Source organism: Anopheles stephensi, chromosome 3, assembly GCF_013141755.1.
Source record: "Anopheles stephensi strain Indian chromosome 3, UCI_ANSTEP_V1.0, whole genome shotgun sequence".
Classification (NCBI taxonomy): domain Eukaryota; kingdom Metazoa; phylum Arthropoda; class Insecta; order Diptera; family Culicidae; genus Anopheles; species Anopheles stephensi.
In genome coordinates this window covers 80,062,585-80,079,661 of record NC_050203.1, presented here as the reverse complement: position 1 = coordinate 80,079,661, position 17,077 = coordinate 80,062,585, and the positions used below count along the sequence as shown (strand labels likewise).

The following is a 17,077-nucleotide window of genomic DNA, read 5'->3' as shown; positions in this document are numbered from 1 at the left end:
ATTCGTTGTGGTCTTCCGTTCGCTCCGGTCGACTTCGATCTGAAGAGGTTGGTTTAGATCTTCGAGAGCGTAAATAAACAAAACGTTACCCGTCCAATTGACACTTACCCGCCGCCGGTATTGGTAGCTTCGAGGCGGCCACCAAATGCTGGTACGTTACACAGTTGTTGTTGTTGATGCTCTCTAGCGGAAGGCACAGTTGAAGCAGAGGTGAGCTGAGGTACGCACTTCCAATCCACCCGACACACTCGACAACACCCGGTTGGGTAAATGTTTTATCAGCTGCCTTACCATCTTTTGCCTCGCTGCCTCTCACACACCTCGGTACTTACATACTTTATCGTCTTACGGAGGCAGTGGACCTTATTTTGGTCAACATGGTGCGCCTGACTTTGCTGGGAAATGGGAAGTAAACACAGATTTCGTTGCGTGTTTGGTCTTCTGTGTTCCATCTCCATTTAAACTGTCGATTAGCAGAAGCGTCGGTAGAAGCAGCTAAAGCAATAGGTGATCTATACGTATTTTTTCTTTGAAATTTTTGTTGTTTGATGTTTGGTCAGGTTTTTTTTCTTTGTTTGTTAGTTTGACAGATAGAGGGCGCACTGTTCTCTTTGGTGTGGTTTAAATCTTTCACCGGGTAAGGGGTTAGCGTTAAGCATTTGAAGGTTAATAGTTTTAAGTTTGAGGAACGGATGTCATATGCCATTATGTTTTGGACTTTTTCACCAATTCGAAGCAGGGAAGCTAGATAGATAACTCTTATAAGTCTATTAGTATACAGAATTGGATGAAGAATCAACAAATTCCTGAAATCCCTAACACTTCATCTACATCGTATTCGGCTTTTTAGAGGATTTCTTAATCGCCAAGAAGAGTGGCCAAGTTTTTTGGCAGAGTTTAAGAGCAGGGAGCATATAGAAGCAAAATAAACCATGAGTTGGCCGAGGCTGCTAGCAGTGCAGATATCCTGACGATGACCAAAGCAAGAACGATACGATGATTGAGGCACGTGATGAGAATGCTGGACTAATACCTCACAAGGAAGGTTCACGTCAGCTTCTCGTTCGGCCGAGGCATAGACCAGCTCAGAGAGCTTTCTGACCGGCTAGAGTAGAGTAGAGTGTTTATCAGCGATCAAATGCAGCTATGAATGGAGGAATGTAGTCTTGCATCGAGCTTCCAAGAAATCAAACTGATGATGTGGACATGTTACTTAAGGCTTGCTCAATCATGAGCAGACCAAACATTCAAAAATTCAGCTTTTTAAAAAACTTTAAAATTCGTTTACTACCGATAAGAAAAAACAGATCGGTTTAGTAATTTTACAGCTGTATTTAAAATCATATCAGCTGTAAAACACATATCAGCTGTAAATCATATCATAGAACACGAGCTTACTTTTTAAAAACAAACCCACAACCAGCGCTTATTGTTACAAAATCGCTTTAACAACTTTGCGCACTTGTTGTAAAACAACAGCCACACCTAATTGCTTTCCCAATGCCACCACCCATCTCCTCATCCCCCTCTGACTCTCCCGCCACAGAACAGCACAATGCAAACAATGTAGCAGCAAACTCCGCGGTAGTAAACTTTTGCTTCCACTTTTACCTTTTTGTTGCCCCACACATTTTCTTATGACCTCATATTTGGTGCTTATTCCGCAGTCTCTAACTCGCTACTTCCACGCCAGATTCGGTGTGCTCGGTTCGGTTCAGGAAGCCAGGCCAGCCCACCCGCCGTCAGTTCTTTTCCCTAACGATGCCATCATAACAGGAATTGTTTTAAATGCATCCGACTGTTCCACCATACTCATATATTCGGCGGAAAACGGTTGTCTGCAGCAACATTATGCTTACTGTTTAACATCACTAAAGTGCCAGCCAGCAAGCAAGACGCGACACACACGCACACGTGTTCATAATCAGGATAATAGCGACAGAACGGTTGGTGGCAAAGGAACAGTGAAGCAAAAAAATGGAAGCTCACTCACAAAAGGGCAGCACCTTTTGTATAGCTGGCTCTCGTTGGGCGAACCAACCCACCTCTTCCTGCCTCGCTGTTGACCTGAGGTTTTGTGCTAAAAAGCATCCATCCGGGGGGTGAGCGAGCATTGGGGTGTGTTTGTATTTCATCACCGACACCCGACGCTGCTTTACGACCAATGGCACAATGTAACACAACAACGGGGTGGGAAGCTCAACAATGGCGCATTGTTGCAATGTTGCTCCTAACCATAGACACACACACACACACACACATACACACACAAACCGTTCGGTCGGATAATACAGCAGCACCGTGTCGGAAGTGTGGCACATAAAAGGTAGCTGCTTCCGTACATCCTGTCTAGTTGCTGGTTCTCGCCTACTCTCCCACTGCCCCAGTCTTGGACCCATTCTTCGTCCAATTCTTCACCTGTGGCTCGACTGGCTGGCTTTGAAGCGAATAAAAATCTCTTAAGCGATCAGCGATCGAGCTTATTGCTAAAATGCTTTCTCTATTATAATTCTTGTGCTTTTGTGCAGTTTTCCTATCAACCTGACGCTGCTACCAACTTCCGGGAAATTGCTTCGAGGCGGTGCAGTCGAGAAAGAAATGGCCATTTTATTTTTTTCTGCTTCCTGCTGGACAGTGGACTTTATGGGACGATATAAAAATGGGCTTGTGCTTCCGTGTCCCGGCTTGGTTGGGGACCATTTTCCAATTAAGATGGATAGAAGGATGGATTTATGATGGAGCAAAGTCCTGTGAGGAATAGCGATCTTTATATTATGCTAGTGGCCTAAGGGGGGGACGTTTGCTCAGGGAGTGATTCTTTTCAAATGCAAAACTTTCATTATAATTTAATAATGCATTTTTGCATTCAGTCGCACAACAATATGGCTTCTTGTATATCAATCAACGAGCTGTTGGTTGTTGGAAGTATCACAAGATAAGCCATTTTTATAGCTGCTTCCTTAAAAGATGATACTCTCTCTCTCTCTCTCTCAAGAAACACTCTATCGTTATGAAAAGGCTTCTTTGAAAGGAAATTTTAATTAAAACTAAATGCTCAAGAGCAACCAGCCGTACAAAAGGGCAAAGGAAGAAAAGAAATGCTAGATAAATATTCATAACGTCTTATCTAAAGTAACTCTTTCTCCAAGCATCCTTAACCCACCTGTCGCTTTAAGACTCAATTTAATTAACTTTTCCCTGTTACCGCATCCAAGTGGCTTTCGTGTCTAATACTACCATTTGCCGGGGACATATTTTACTACTTTTTTCTTTACAAATACACACAAACCTTCACCGTAAACAAGCTTCATTCGTGTAAGGAGTAGTTCTTTAATACAATGCTGATGCTTTTCTTTCCTATTCCACAGGCGATCTGGGCCAACTGCTGCGGGGCGTGATGACGGAGGCGAAGGAACTGGCGGCCGCAGAACGATGCTCTCTATTTCTGCTCGACAAGCATACCGGCGAACTGGTTTCGAAGGTTTTCGATGGCAATGAGGTAATTTGAATGAAACATAACTATTTGACTAATGATAGCGCGCTTCCCGACAGCGTGTCCAACGGTAGTAATAAGTGCATTCATTGGACATTTGTAACGAACGATTGTAAATTGCCTGGTTGATGGCAGGCTAATTCGAGACAGATCGATTCGCAAAGCTGCTCAATCGATCAAATGCTAATGAATCCAGGTAGCTCGGGTTTTAATTTATGGTTGCAGTGATTCGATTGCCGTTACGCACCATTTGCCCTAGCTGAAGCATCCAATTTAAACTGTAAACTACAAGCGAAAGCTTAAAATGTTTCGCTGGAACGGGCATTGCAACGAGCCATTTAATTAAATCCTTTCCATGTTATCGGTGGGAAAGGATAAATAATGTCGCAGGTTTATTTGGGGCCGGGGGGAATTCTTATGAAACTCATTTGCTTATTCATTTGTAATTAGAGATGGAACTATTTATTTGATCGTTTTCGGTAACGAGAGATTGGTTGGACATTATTTATAAATAATTTTACTAAATTTTTTACTTATTTTGGGCATAAAGTAGCAAAAATAAACTGGTTTCATAAATAAAGCAAGAAGTCAATTAAATAGACTTTTATTTTATTTGGTAGGACCGGCGGGACATAGTTTATTATGAGCTTTTAATTGGAGATGAGCAAATAGGGTGTGCAATTTCTACTCTGGAAATTTTTTTATATGCTTTTCCATGTCAATTTCGGTAGCAGCACGAGATAAGGACTGCTTTAAGCTCCCTGAAGGATTAGAGAACCATTTTCAGCGTGAGATAAATAGGGGAAATCCAGTGCTAATAGTTATGGCGATGCGATAAAACAAATCCTCCCACTTTATAGCACAATCAAAATCTAACCGCCAACCGACAGGTGAAAGACCGACGAGCCACATTTTCGGCCCTGATCTGTTCTTCGCCCTTCCGTCTGGGTGGTAGTTTGATCGATCCGCAAAACCACCACCGTAAAATGGCGTCCATCAAATCCAAACTGCCGCCACGTACGCAGTGATAGTGAAGCAATACCAAAAGAAAAAAAAAACACTAAACCGCCTCGTTTCATTGTTTTCCACCATTCCGACAGGCCTCGAAGGAGATACGCATCGAGAGTGGCAAAGGGATCGCTGGGTACGTCGCACAAACCGGTAAACTGCTAAACATCCGCAACGCATACCAACATCCACTGTTCTACAAAGGGGTGGACGAGTCGACCGGCTTCAAAACGAGGTAAGGCATCCCTATTCTAGGCACACCGTCAAGCGCACACACAGATAAAAGCAAGAAGAGATAGCAGAAGCACTTTTGCGATGCGGATGCGAACGAGACGCCGACGCATCGGTGTTCAGGGTTGTCTATTTTCTGCTAGGAAAATCGCCTTGGTTGTGTGTGAGTGTTTTTCTTTTTCTCCCGTTCGATACACGGCACGACGACGTGAGTCGTGGTCTGGAAAGTCTACGAGGAGGAAAAAAAAACGGCAAATCACAGCAGCAACGTACGATTTCTGGCAACCCGGAGGCAAAAGTTGCTCCTGGAGATGGAGATTGAAGTGTTCATTCAATGCAAATCATGTTTTCTCGTTCGCTGGGTGTGCTTTCTGCTTGAAGTAAGCGAGGCAGACGAGCTGTTTGTTTAAAGAAACAAGCTGTTTAGTTAATTTTGATGGATCACTCCAATTTGATGGATCACTATCCGTTACGTTGTGTGGCTTCGGTTGGCTGTTTCCGACCGGGTGCTGAATCATGGCTTTGCTAGACAATATTAAATCGTCCTTAAAGAGCTATTTAAAGGCAGACACAAAATACGAGCATATAGAGATGTGATACAAAAGAGTTTTAAACACGGCCAGCAATGACACATGTTCGGGTCTTAATTAATTTCAAATCACTTTCAAAAGCTCTATCGATGTTTGTGGCACACCACCAACGTGTTCCCGAACAAAACAAACGCCTTCCTCTCCCGAACAAAGCCGATTAGAGTCTTTCACTTATCAATCAGCCAACGACTGAGCAAAACTTTTCCAATTAGCGCCAACAAGTTGAGCGAGCGTCGCCCGGTGGCTTGCTTGTCTTTTCCGTGCGCTCACATATGAGCGCTCAAAGTCACATCAAATAGCAATCTCGTGCGTCCAACGTACGGGGAACTTAGTTCCACTAATTTCAACTGATGAATGTGCGATGCGGTTCGGTACACCGATTTTTGACGTCCTTTTTTTAAATTTCGTTCGGTTTTTTCTTTATTTGCAGGAACATTCTCTGTTTTCCCATCTGTGACGAGGAAGGCGTTATCGGTGTTGCTCAGCTGTGCAATAAGGTAAGACGATGGTTATTATGGTCAAAGCATGAATACACTTGCCCTTGCCGGGCTGGTAGCTACCATTCCGTGAAACATCAGGCGCCTCCATCGGGATAACATCTCGCTCTGTCCAGCTTCATCCACATAGTGCACCGGTAGCGTGTAACAATCGATAAGCAAATCTTTCATCCGAGTGCTATAAAATTGCTGACAATCTCACTTAAGGCGTAAAAGAAACAACGTTCGCCCGTGTTTTTTATGCTGTGTTGCTTTTCATGTCAGATTTGCCATACAGAGTGGTGTTGTAGCAGAATGGCCTGAGCTGGCGGAAGAATAAGATGATTGATTGATTTAATCGCTCTCCGTCAGCGTCAGGCAACTATGGTCAACCCTCCGTTGGAAGGAAAGAGGACCGAGAAACGAGCTGGGCCGAACACTCTTCGTTTGTATTAATATGCCAATTCCGTTGCTCCTTTCGAGCTCACTTTGTCCGGAGTACTCGAAGATAGGGCAAGCAACGGCTGGACAGAAGCTGAGTCTTTTTTTTTTGCGAAAAACCGTCCATCAAGATCAGGTGTATAGGGAGTAGGCGATTACAATCTAATACTTGGAAGGTCAAAAACTAAATTTAGTTTTCCATATAGGAGCGATTGAAAAATGTTGCCACTCTCTGTTCGGTGGAAAATATATTTGACATTTTTTAATCAGACTTTGCAGAAAATCCCTCAGTGTCCTCTGACATTCTTGGGACATTTTTAGCGCACAGAAGCGAGGACAGAAAGGCGAAGCAAAAGGCGAAACATTATAATGCGACAAAATGGACAAGAAAAATCACCAGTTGTACTTGCCATAAATTGATTACCATTAAGACACAAGATTGCAGACAGAAATTGCGTTCCTTCGGTGACGGTTTCGTCCGGTTGGCACGCGGCGGCCAGCCAGAGATCTAGCGGAAATGATTGAAACGATTTGTATTCAGCAACTGTAATTCAATTTTGTTCAAGGGTTACTCATACCGACGGCCCGTTGGACCGGTCGGGCGAGATGGTTTATGATTTTTCATACGCTTTTCCTCACCGTTGCCGTGCGGTGTTTGAATCCTCCGTGGCTGCTCGCTGGTAAGGAAGAGTCCTGCCTTCTAATGCTCTTTGTGCCGAAGCTTTTACTACCCATCGGAATAGGATTTCTATTAACCGTAGCCCGTACCGTGCCAGTTGCTGTTGGAGATCCCGGACTTTTCATAATAGCAACCGGTTTCATTGCCCTTTTTTTTGTTCCTTAACCTTACCGTAAAGTCGTATACATATAAGCTGATAAGAAGATCACAACAAAGTTGTTGAACCAAGTTGAAGTGTGTGTGGTACAGAGTTGAAGAAGAAATATTGAGCTTTTTCCTCTCATCTCACCCATCATCACTCCCGCCCCATTTTTGGGCGTGTGGAGGTAGAATTTAATGATCTTATTTCAAGCTTGACACCTGCTCTTTTCTTCACCAAAAAACAAGCAAACAAAAAAAAACCCATTAATGGTATTTCACACCAAATGCGATTGGAACGGAATAAATTCACCATCGCGCGATTCTTGGAACTGTCACACTGGATGCTCACTGCGTGGGGGCTATAAAATGGCGCAGGTGTTGTTGTTTTGGTTCCGCATCGTTTCATTTAAATTGCAACTTTACAGACACTGAGTCGAATTTATAAGAACGAAGTGCAAACAAGCAGAGGTTAAAGTGAAAAGTGTGAGATAAATTGCTACTTGAATAAATCTTCCCACATAAGAAGGAAACGTTTCACAGACTTCCAGCTATATTTAACCGCTTCACAAGCTAAATAGCACCATTGGTGGAGAATATTTATTACCATCGAAATCATTTACACTCGAAGCGAATAGGGGTAGGGAAAAAAAGGCTAAACAAGAGTTGCCACCACAGAAAAGTTTACCTCACTTAGACGAGAGTCGGAAAGTCACCAAGAGTGCTGGACAGAAGGACGGAGAAGGAAAAATAAAACCCAAATAATAGTACTTAAAACTTTCTCCACACACGCCAATCTACTCCTCGCTGCTCCATTCGCTGGCGGCCTCGCGTCTACGTTCCGTTGCATGTGCGTATAAAAGTTCCCCGATGCTGCTGCTGCTTTTGCTGTGCCTCATGAAATATTATTCAGTTTTACCAGTTGGTAAAAGTTGCTGGCTCCATTTGCTTGGGCCCATTGCTACGAAATCAAATCACAGTTCTTCCGGGTTGTGCCGGGGCCGAATGGGTGAATGTGGACGTTTCGCAGTGTGGACAGAGGCAGGAGTGTTGAAAGACATTTCCCAATTTGGTGTGTGGCAAAAAGGTTTAAAGCAGAGCGCCGCACAAGTGGCGTAGATTTATTAAGACAATTTATGGGATTGAGACTTCTGTGCGGGAAATCGGGAGGTTTTTAAAGCAATCCAATTCGTTTGACTTATAGACGGGAGCTATCTTATCATTTAAATAGAGAAAGTATGCAAACCGCGTAACAGAACGCCTAAATGTATGCAAAATGATCGTTAAAAATCTGAACGATTGAATATTGTAGCCCTGTTTGAGTATATTTCAATACCAGATCTTTTAAGTCTACTAAAACTTCTTGTCTATCTGACAGACCTGGGTCTCAGAAAATAGCTTAAGACACTGAAAGAAAATATTAAAAAATATCTGTCTCTGTCTGCTAACCTTCCATCATCAAAAGGAGTAGGGTGCTATGTGTCTTAATGAGATAAACTAAACACTCGGCACAACATCCAAGACTGATTGCAAAGATCGACAGCAGTGCTTCAATTTCAAATTTTCATTATAAAATTCGAGTATAGTTTTGACACACTGGACACAAACAGAAGCCCTCCAAGAATTGATCGATCTCTTATGAAATAGCCTATTTCTTGGAGGACGTCAGTGGCTTTCACAGCTTTCGAAATTGAGAGAGAATATTTCTAATTATTCGATGAAGTCGCCATTCCTTAGTAAAAATTTTCCCTTCAAAATTTTTAGTCTAAAACAAGCTTTGATTCTTTTTTCTCAACATAGTTATAAAACAGAACAAGACAGCGTCCTGTAATTCATTCTAGTTCTATTCTAGATAAAGCTTAGTCCTTAGTGGAAGTCAACAACTAAGTTTTGTATACCAAAATGTGGTACATCTGTCAAACAAAACGCCTAGATGTATGCAATAGCCATGCTCAAAAATCCTCCTCTATGAAGCCCATGCAACAATCCCAATAGTGATACAAATTGACTAACGTAATCCCTATTTGGCGCAGCATATCTGCAACTGTTCCACAATTTGTCCTTTCGTACACACGTATTGTTACAGCTCCCCGTACGGTCATCCACGTGATATGATGTTCCATATTCTGAGCTGCATCCAGTTGTCAATCCAGCCGGAAAGAGCATCAAGATTACAGCCCGAGCCCAGAGCACCAGCATCGAGGTGTATCATCATCGGAAATCAACCGCACAGACATACACACACACACACAGACCACAAATAACCTATAACGCTGCACCGATGATGATTCTTCGAACCAGGGATACAATTCCACTTTAATTACTTTCCCTTCTCGTTCGTCTGCCACGGTGGTGCTTCCTGTTTTCATCCCTGTTGATGTTAGCTCCATTAGGGTGAGCACGAGCTGCACGATTAGATCGATAGATTGTGCAATGGGGATGATTATTAGACATTTAGAATCACATATCGTCCGGCGCCCGGTTTTTTTTTTGCACTGCATTACGGCTCTCATAAAACGGGGTTGTTTTTAGGAATATCAGCTCACTTTCCACCACCTGTTGTTCGAAGGTGACGCAGATGTCGGAACGAATGCCAATCCTTTTTATGGTTCAATTTAAAATTCTCCAAACAACCTCGTAAAGGGCTGTCCTTTTGGGAGTGATTTTATTCGTACGATGCGCATTATTTCGAGCTTTCAAAAAAAACGGAGTGAGACTTGTTGGACTCACTCAACTTACCTCAAACTTTTTATTCAAATGGAAAAGTAAGGTGCAAATGTGAACCCAGTGAATAGGGAAATGGTTCGAAAAGTAAGACCGGTTCAATATCCATTCAACGGATCGGAACGGGGTGTTGCAAAACCACCCTTACAGCGTTTTCGCTACTTCGCTTCTACATGTTCCGTGTCTACATGGAAGTACAATCAGAGAATGTTGTCCCTAACGGTAGAAGTAAGGTAAGATGGGAAGATTTGTAGCGATTTTGTGTTTTATCTGCTGGTACGTTTTGAATTTTCCTCCTCGCTTGCTTCAAGGCGAGCCAACAACCGCAAATGTTTCGGAGCCGGAACACTGGTAGTAGCAACATTGCAAACGCTAGCCTGATGCAAAGCTCGGACCGCTCGTAATCCCCCTGTTGCATGTACGCTATTTGACATGGGCCGCCCGGAGTCATCCGAGGGAAGTTTTGTGCATATACGCGCCCGTATCTCCTTTTACGCTTCGTAAGGTTATCGGTAAGGCGGGTCGTCTGCTGTACAGGGAGCGTGTCGGAAGGATACAAGCGTGTACGAGTATAGAGCTTCCTGTTTCCATCGGAGCACTGCACCGATACACATACCCCGGCTATATCGATGCAGCAGCACATTCCTGTACCTCACTCACGCCGGAAACGGGACACAAACCTCGCCTGCAAAATGGAAGCGCATCATGGTAGAAAAAAGGGGTTTTGAATGGTAATCGAACACAAAACCTTTAGCTTCTCACAGTAACACAGTCCGTTTGTGTTCACATGTTCACTGTGGAGAGTTGACGAGGTAGCAACAGCAAAAAAGGTAGACTTCCGCAATAAACAAACTCTCATTCCATTGACCCGATCGAGAGCTAACTGGGATGGAACTCAAGTCACATTCACATTGTACAAAACAAAATGTGCACACTGACTGCGGATGTGTGCTTTCATCTAGAATTCGATGGTTTTTTAATTAAGCATGGAGGCTGAATCAAAACAAGCTGTTTGGCGCCAGAATTGTTGAAGTTCTTTCCAAGTGCTTTCGGTCGAGAAGATCCGCCATTTTTGGTGGATACTTTTACGTCATCCCTCTTTCTCAATTAGAGCTTGAATCTGCTCCTGTGTGTATGAGGAAGGCCCAAAAATTAACTGAGTTGTTTGGTGCCATTCCCGTGACATGCCTGATGTCTCCGCAGTCCAGACAGTATAATTCGTTGCCCAACAAAAGGAGTTAAATATCCTTGTAAGCATCTTCTTCTGGAAAGAACCTTCCTACCTGGACCTACCAGCCTACCTGGACTTTTGCACAGAGTCCTTGGCTCAATTGTGAGCATTGTCACTAGAATTGTTTCAGGATCAGCAACCTTGTGCATACACTAATATACATGTTGCTGCCTGGATGCGTCTTTGACCCAAGGTAGGCTGGAGCAGATCATAGGGATATCTTCTTGTAAGCAGGCTGTAAGGTCCTGAGAAGTTCGATCACTTAGAGGGTCGTGAACTCCATAATGCCTCGCAAAAAATGTTTGCTTAGACTCTGACTCTGGTTCAGTCAACAGATTTTATGTGTTAGGAGCTTCTAACTCCAATTCTGCTTCGGCGCTTCCAAGGGACTTGATCCTCCACCGGAGATAGATGAAGTTTTCTATGGCTTTAAAGATTAATTATAGGACCTAAGAGAGTCTCACGGGGCGGTCCGGTAGCCGAGGCGACACCGGCACCGGTCTCCACACGGCAGGGCCGGGGTTCATATCCCATCCAGACCGCCTCCCCGTACGCAGGGCTGACTACTTTGCTACGGGTAATTTAAGTCACAGACAGCCAGAAAAGGCAGGCCGAGACCTCTCGAGGTTGTAGTGCCAAGAAAGAAGAAGAAGAAAAAGAGAGTCTCACACCAATTATGTCTACTTCATCAGCAATATGCTAAGTCCTGGAGTGATTTAAACCAGATGGTCCTCAAAGTTTTCACCAACGAGACTTGGATGACGCTCGGAAAATGTTTGAGACTTCAAAAACGTGATGGTAACTGCTCCTCAGACATCTTCTCTGCTATTCGTCGATTGTTGTGGATCGTCCTCCGAACATCGCATCGACGAGTTATTTCTGCTAATCTTCAGTTTATCTCATTTCTGGTAAATAAAGTCAATGGTGCCAACATTCCTAGTACAAGACATCAAAATAAAATAAATAATGAAAACAAATCAAGTAGTCCTTGACACCATTTACAAGTTTGACAGTTCAGTGAATATGTATTTTGACAGATGGCATTTACATTGGGACAATTTCTTCTATTGAAAAATATTTTCCTTTCCACTTCTAAACAGCTGAGCGGATTTCATTTCGACAAATGTGACGAAGAGGTGGCGACCGCATTCTCCGTGTACTGTGGCATCAGCATCATGCACGCCCTGGTGCACAAACAGGTCCAGAAGGCGGAGGCACGCTACAAACTGTCCCAGGAGTTGCTTCTCTATCACATGAAGGTATTGATCGGTAGATTGTTCACTGAGCTTCAACGATTAACCCGTCTTTATCCTCTGCAGGTACCGGATATGGAGGTAAATCACGCCCTGGAAGCAGTGAAGGAACCGGATCGGGAGCAGACCGAACTCTATCGAACCTTTCCACGGTTCGACTTCTGTCCGCGCGATGTGAAGGATCACGCACTGTCGGTGCAGCTGGCGATGCGCATGTTCTACGATCTGAACTTTGTCGGTAGCTTCAAGATACACGAGTACAAGCTGGCCCGGTTTGTGTTGCTGGTGCAGAAGGGCTACCGGGACACGCCGTACCATAACTGGTGGCATGCATTCTCCGTGGCACACTTTGCCTACTCGCTCATGATGAATCTACGGTTGATTGAGCGTGGCATAATAACGTAAGTGTGATATTGCTGGGCTGTGAAGTGTCGGTACTTAGCCGGAATTGTCTGTTCACAGCAAAATGCAAGGCTTTTCCTTTCTGATTGCGGCCTTCTGTCACGATCTGGATCATCGAGGCATTAGCAACAGCTACCAGACACAGACAAGCAGTCCGCTGGCACGACTCTACAGCAGCGAGGGAAGCGTGAACGAGCGTCACCATCTGTCGCAAGCGATCTGCATCCTGAACGACTCGAGCAGCAAGATACTGGACGGACTATCGACGACGGAGTTCAAGGAATGCATCGACTATCTGCGCGAGCTTATCTTGGCCACCGATCTGGCGAATCATTTCCGCATACTGCCCCGGTTGAAGAAGTTGCGGGCAGAGTACTTGACCGAAGGATCGAATCAACGGCTACTGCTGTCCCTCATGATCACGTGCTGTGATTTGAACGATCAGATCAAGTCCTGGAAGACGGTGCAACACGTAGCGGTTAGTGTGCGCTTGTTGCTCTTAAAAAGCTTTTTTTATTCATCAAAATGACCTTCTTTTTACAGCACCTTGTCTACGCGGAGTTCTTCGCCGAAGGAGACCTGGAGAAGCAGATGGGCCTACGGCCGAACGCCATGATGGATCGCAAGAAAGCGTGCATCCCGATGCTTCAGATCGAATTTCTTACCACCGTCATACGGCCCACGTTTGAAATATTGGTGCAAATCTTCCCCGAGACTGGTTCGTTCCTGGAGACGATCGATAGCAATCGCGAACAGTGGGAACAGGTACGGAATCGTGCCGCACAGCAAGGCAACGGCAGTGACGCATCCGGCAATGGTGCAACGGAACCGTGCAGTGGATGCAATGCGACTGCAGAATGTTGTGATTTTACCTGCTACACAAAGGTGAACGATTAGAAAGAGCGGGGTTTTTATTTCGGAATGCTGCAAGCAAGGAAAGACAATTTTAATTTATTTGACAGTATTTGTAGTAGCGAGTGTTAGATTTTTCTTTTCGCCGCAATTCCCACCACCCGCAATTCCAATTCCAACAAGCTAAGACAGGAGACGGGGTTTTTCGAGAGATTGTGTTTGCTGGCAAACAGATCGTTTACCGTTTTGTTCCCTTTCGCACAGTCCCCTTTGCAAAATGCAGCACACGCACACAATTATGAACCGCACAAAACCTAGCTCGCACGTCATCAACTACACGATACCAAAGGACAAGGTCGCGGATTCGTCTTGTAGCCCACGTGTCTCTTGACAATGCCACACACACACAGACACACACAAACCGAAACCAAAAAGACAACATATTGTTAGTGGGAAGTTTAGTGGTTAGTGGGCTGATGCAAGCCGAAGGGAGGGAGGGTGAGTGTGGTGGTGTGTTAGAGTAGAGTATTTTAATGCTGTTGTACTAGAATCGAACAGGCCATAGATGGTGAGCGGTGGAACGCGGTTGCGGTTCCCTTTACGGTGTATTCAGACAGGAAAGCAAGCGACTTAAAGCTTAAAGCAAGGAATGTGCCAGGATAGCAACAAGAACAATTTTCGTGGATAATAGATGTAGAATAAATAAATAATTTAAAAGCTAAACTTGATCATTTGTTTTCTTTGCTTTGGTTCAGTATGGATTGGTGGAGAGAGAGAGAGAGAGTTGGGGAAAAAATGAGAAAGAATTGAGAGATAATCTAAAGTGAATCGAGAGAGATGAGAGAGAATCGAGAGGGAATAAAGAGAGAATCGAGAGAAAAATGAGAGAATATTACAAGAGAATGGAGAGTGACTCGAGTGAAAAAAGAGAGAAGTGAGAGAAAAATTAAAGAGAATCAAGAGAGAAAGGAGAATAATTTGAGAGAGAAATTAGAAAAAAATGAGAGAGAATCGCGACAGAATCGAAAGAGGAATGAAAGAAAATCGAGAGCGAAATAAAAGAGAAAGAGAAAAGGAGGAAGATACTAGAGAAAAATGAGAGAAAAGTTAGCGATAATGGAGATGAAATAAAAATAATAATTGAGAGAAAAATGCCAAAAATTAGAGTGAGAAATGAGAGGGAATCGAGAAAGAAATGAGAGAGAAATAAGAGAGAAATGTGAGAGAATCGAAAGAGAAAAGGAAGAGAATTGAGAAAGAAATGAGAGATAATTGATGCAATCGAGAGAGAAATGGGAAATATTTTTGGATTTCTCGCTCATTTCTCACTCGATTCTCTTTCATTTCTTTCTCTAATTTTTCTCTAAATTCTCACTCATTTCTCTCTTATTTCGCTCTAAATTTTATGACATTCCTCTATAATTTCTCTCTTATTTCTCTCGCGATTCTCGCTCATTTCTCTCGGTTTTCTCACATTTCTCTCGGATTTCTCACGATTCTTCATCGATTATTTATTATTTTTTTCTCATTTTTCTCTCATTTCTCACGCGATTTTTCTCGTTTCTCTCTTAATTATCTTTCAATTTTCTCTCATTTTGCTTTCGCTTCTCCCTCGATTTCTCTCATTTCGCTCTTATTTCGCTCCCATTTCTCTCTCGCTTCGCTCCCGTTTATCCCTATATTATATCTGATCCCGCTTCCCACTCGTTTCTCTCTCATCTCTCTCTCGCTCTCTCTTTCTCTCTCTCTCTCTCTCTCTCAATATCCTCTCAATATGTTTCCATTTCTCTTTCGATTCTCTCTGATTACTCGGTTACACAGTTGTAGATCGTAGATCTGGCAAAAATCGTTACCGGTTGTTTACTGCAATGTCCCGGCTGTAAAGACGCACTAGTACACAAAACTTCCGAGCTTATTGTATCAGTATTTTGACACCATTTTATGTATTGTTTATTAAATTGTTTACTGTAAACGTATCCCGTTCACATTACCAGTATGTTTACGATGTAAAAATTAATGTTTGAGGATGTTGTTTCATTATCCTTCCTTTTAGTATCCTTTTAGTGCCTAGCTCCGGCTACAATTACATGCTTTTTGTTTGGTTTTGTCCATTCGTTACTCGTTAAAACGCATAAATAAATATTAACACATTTCTAAGAGCTAGAAGCATTATATTGTCCCAACGTGCAAGCTATGAATGGCCATCGATGTCCGAACAACGAACGGTTTCTGTCTATTTCATTTTTAATTCACTTCTTCTGTTCATTCTTCTTTAAGGAACTAAGGAAAGTTTGTGAATCTTAAAGGAAAGTTTGTGAAAAAAAAATTCTGAATCTGAAGCAGCTAGAGATATCAGACCCTTCTAAAAGGAAGTAGTTACAGTAAAATAATAATTGTCAATTAGTGCATGCCTCGGTGAGCTTCTCCTCCTTCGGGTTTCGGTTCGTCTTCCATTCGAGATTACAGCCTGCTGTACACGAGCTGTAGCTATACGCGTACACTCAAACCAGTGTACCGCAACGGAATGATCGGAACAGCATCCGGTAGCGGTTTTCTGTGTTAAATATAAAACTCGTTTGTGAACCGCTTTAGTCGGATCGTGGGGTGAGATTATTTTCCTTCGGCTGCAGCAATTCCTCCACAATGCAGTCCACCATCTCGCGAAGTGTTGCCTTCGAACCGTTCCAGTCACTAAAATAAAGTAAGAAAAAATCATTAAAAATGAACCACCCTGTGCCAATCGTTTTTCGAGCACTCGACCACTGCTCGAATCTGCTCGAAACAAAAAGCTTTCCCACGCTTTCCGCAAGCACCGAAACGTACCGTTGTCCTGGCTGGGCACACATTTCGGCATAATATTTGACTTTCGGCTCCGTTCCGCTCGTACGCAACGTAACGACGGCTCCATTTTCAAACGAAAACGTTATCATCTGAGAGCTTTTGCTCGTCGGCAGTACGGCAAGGCCGTCCGGCTGGGAGGAATCGTACCCGGTGGTAAGATCCCGCACGTCCGCTATCTTAAACCGACCGCCGGCAATCGATCGTGGATAGCGTTGGTCTTCCTGGCCGTCCTTTTCCATGTTCCGGATGCGCTTGAAGATCCGCTCGATGACTGGCGGTTCGTAGCAGAAGTGGTACGATGCGAACGTACAGTGAAACCCGTAAATGTCGTACAATTCGTTTAGCTTGTCGGCTAACGATTGGTTCGAGGTGGCCCGCAGATAGCAAGCCATCGTGGCAAGATGGCAGGCGGCGCTGACGCCATCCTTGTCGAGTACGGTCGGTGAAAACATGAACCCGATCGCTTCCTCGAATGCGAACAGGACGGTTTTACCCTGGGCGAGCAGTTCCACCGATTTATTGCCTGCAACAGATACCATGAGAGCAATTAATTGAACTAATGGAGCAATCGGGCGTACTCGCCTACATTCTAATGGAATTAAATTTAAACTACTCCAGGACGCATGCCTTTACTCGACAGGCTACGATTAGTTTCAATTAACCTCCGAACGCTAAGAAATCGAATCGAATTATACGCTCCACACAAAACCGATCCCAG

General features: G+C 43.7%; 2 protein-coding genes across 4 annotated transcripts in view; one reads left to right on the top strand and one right to left on the bottom strand.

Moving 5' to 3' along the window:
* The window catches only part of LOC118509167 (cGMP-dependent 3',5'-cyclic phosphodiesterase-like), a 47,810-nt gene extending 33,569 nt beyond the window's left edge, over nt 1-14,241 (top strand). Inside the window, exons 6-12 of the mRNA XM_036049425.1 lie at nt 3,369-3,499; nt 4,594-4,736; nt 5,753-5,819; nt 12,112-12,270; nt 12,331-12,665; nt 12,727-13,144; nt 13,210-14,241. Of these exons, the coding sequence (XP_035905318.1) occupies nt 3,369-3,499; nt 4,594-4,736; nt 5,753-5,819; nt 12,112-12,270; nt 12,331-12,665; nt 12,727-13,144; nt 13,210-13,563 (1,607 nt within the window). The 3' untranslated portion in view covers nt 13,564-14,241. The remainder of the gene's footprint in view (nt 1-3,368; nt 3,500-4,593; nt 4,737-5,752; nt 5,820-12,111; nt 12,271-12,330; nt 12,666-12,726; nt 13,145-13,209) is intronic.
* Nucleotides 14,242-15,846: 1,605 nt separating this feature from the next.
* The window catches only part of LOC118509161 (phosphoglucomutase-2), a 60,910-nt gene continuing 59,679 nt past the window's right edge, over nt 15,847-17,077 (bottom strand). For 2 of the 3 annotated variants that reach the window (XM_036049410.1, XM_036049409.1), the window contains exons 7-8: nt 16,342-16,882; nt 15,847-16,209 (exon numbers count right to left, since the gene is read on the bottom strand). In XM_036049410.1, coding sequence (XP_035905303.1) covers nt 16,107-16,209; nt 16,342-16,882 — 644 coding nt within the window. In that variant the 3' untranslated portion in view covers nt 15,847-16,106. The remainder of the gene's footprint in view (nt 16,210-16,341; nt 16,883-17,077) is intronic. The other variant, XM_036049411.1, reaches the window with a different exon arrangement.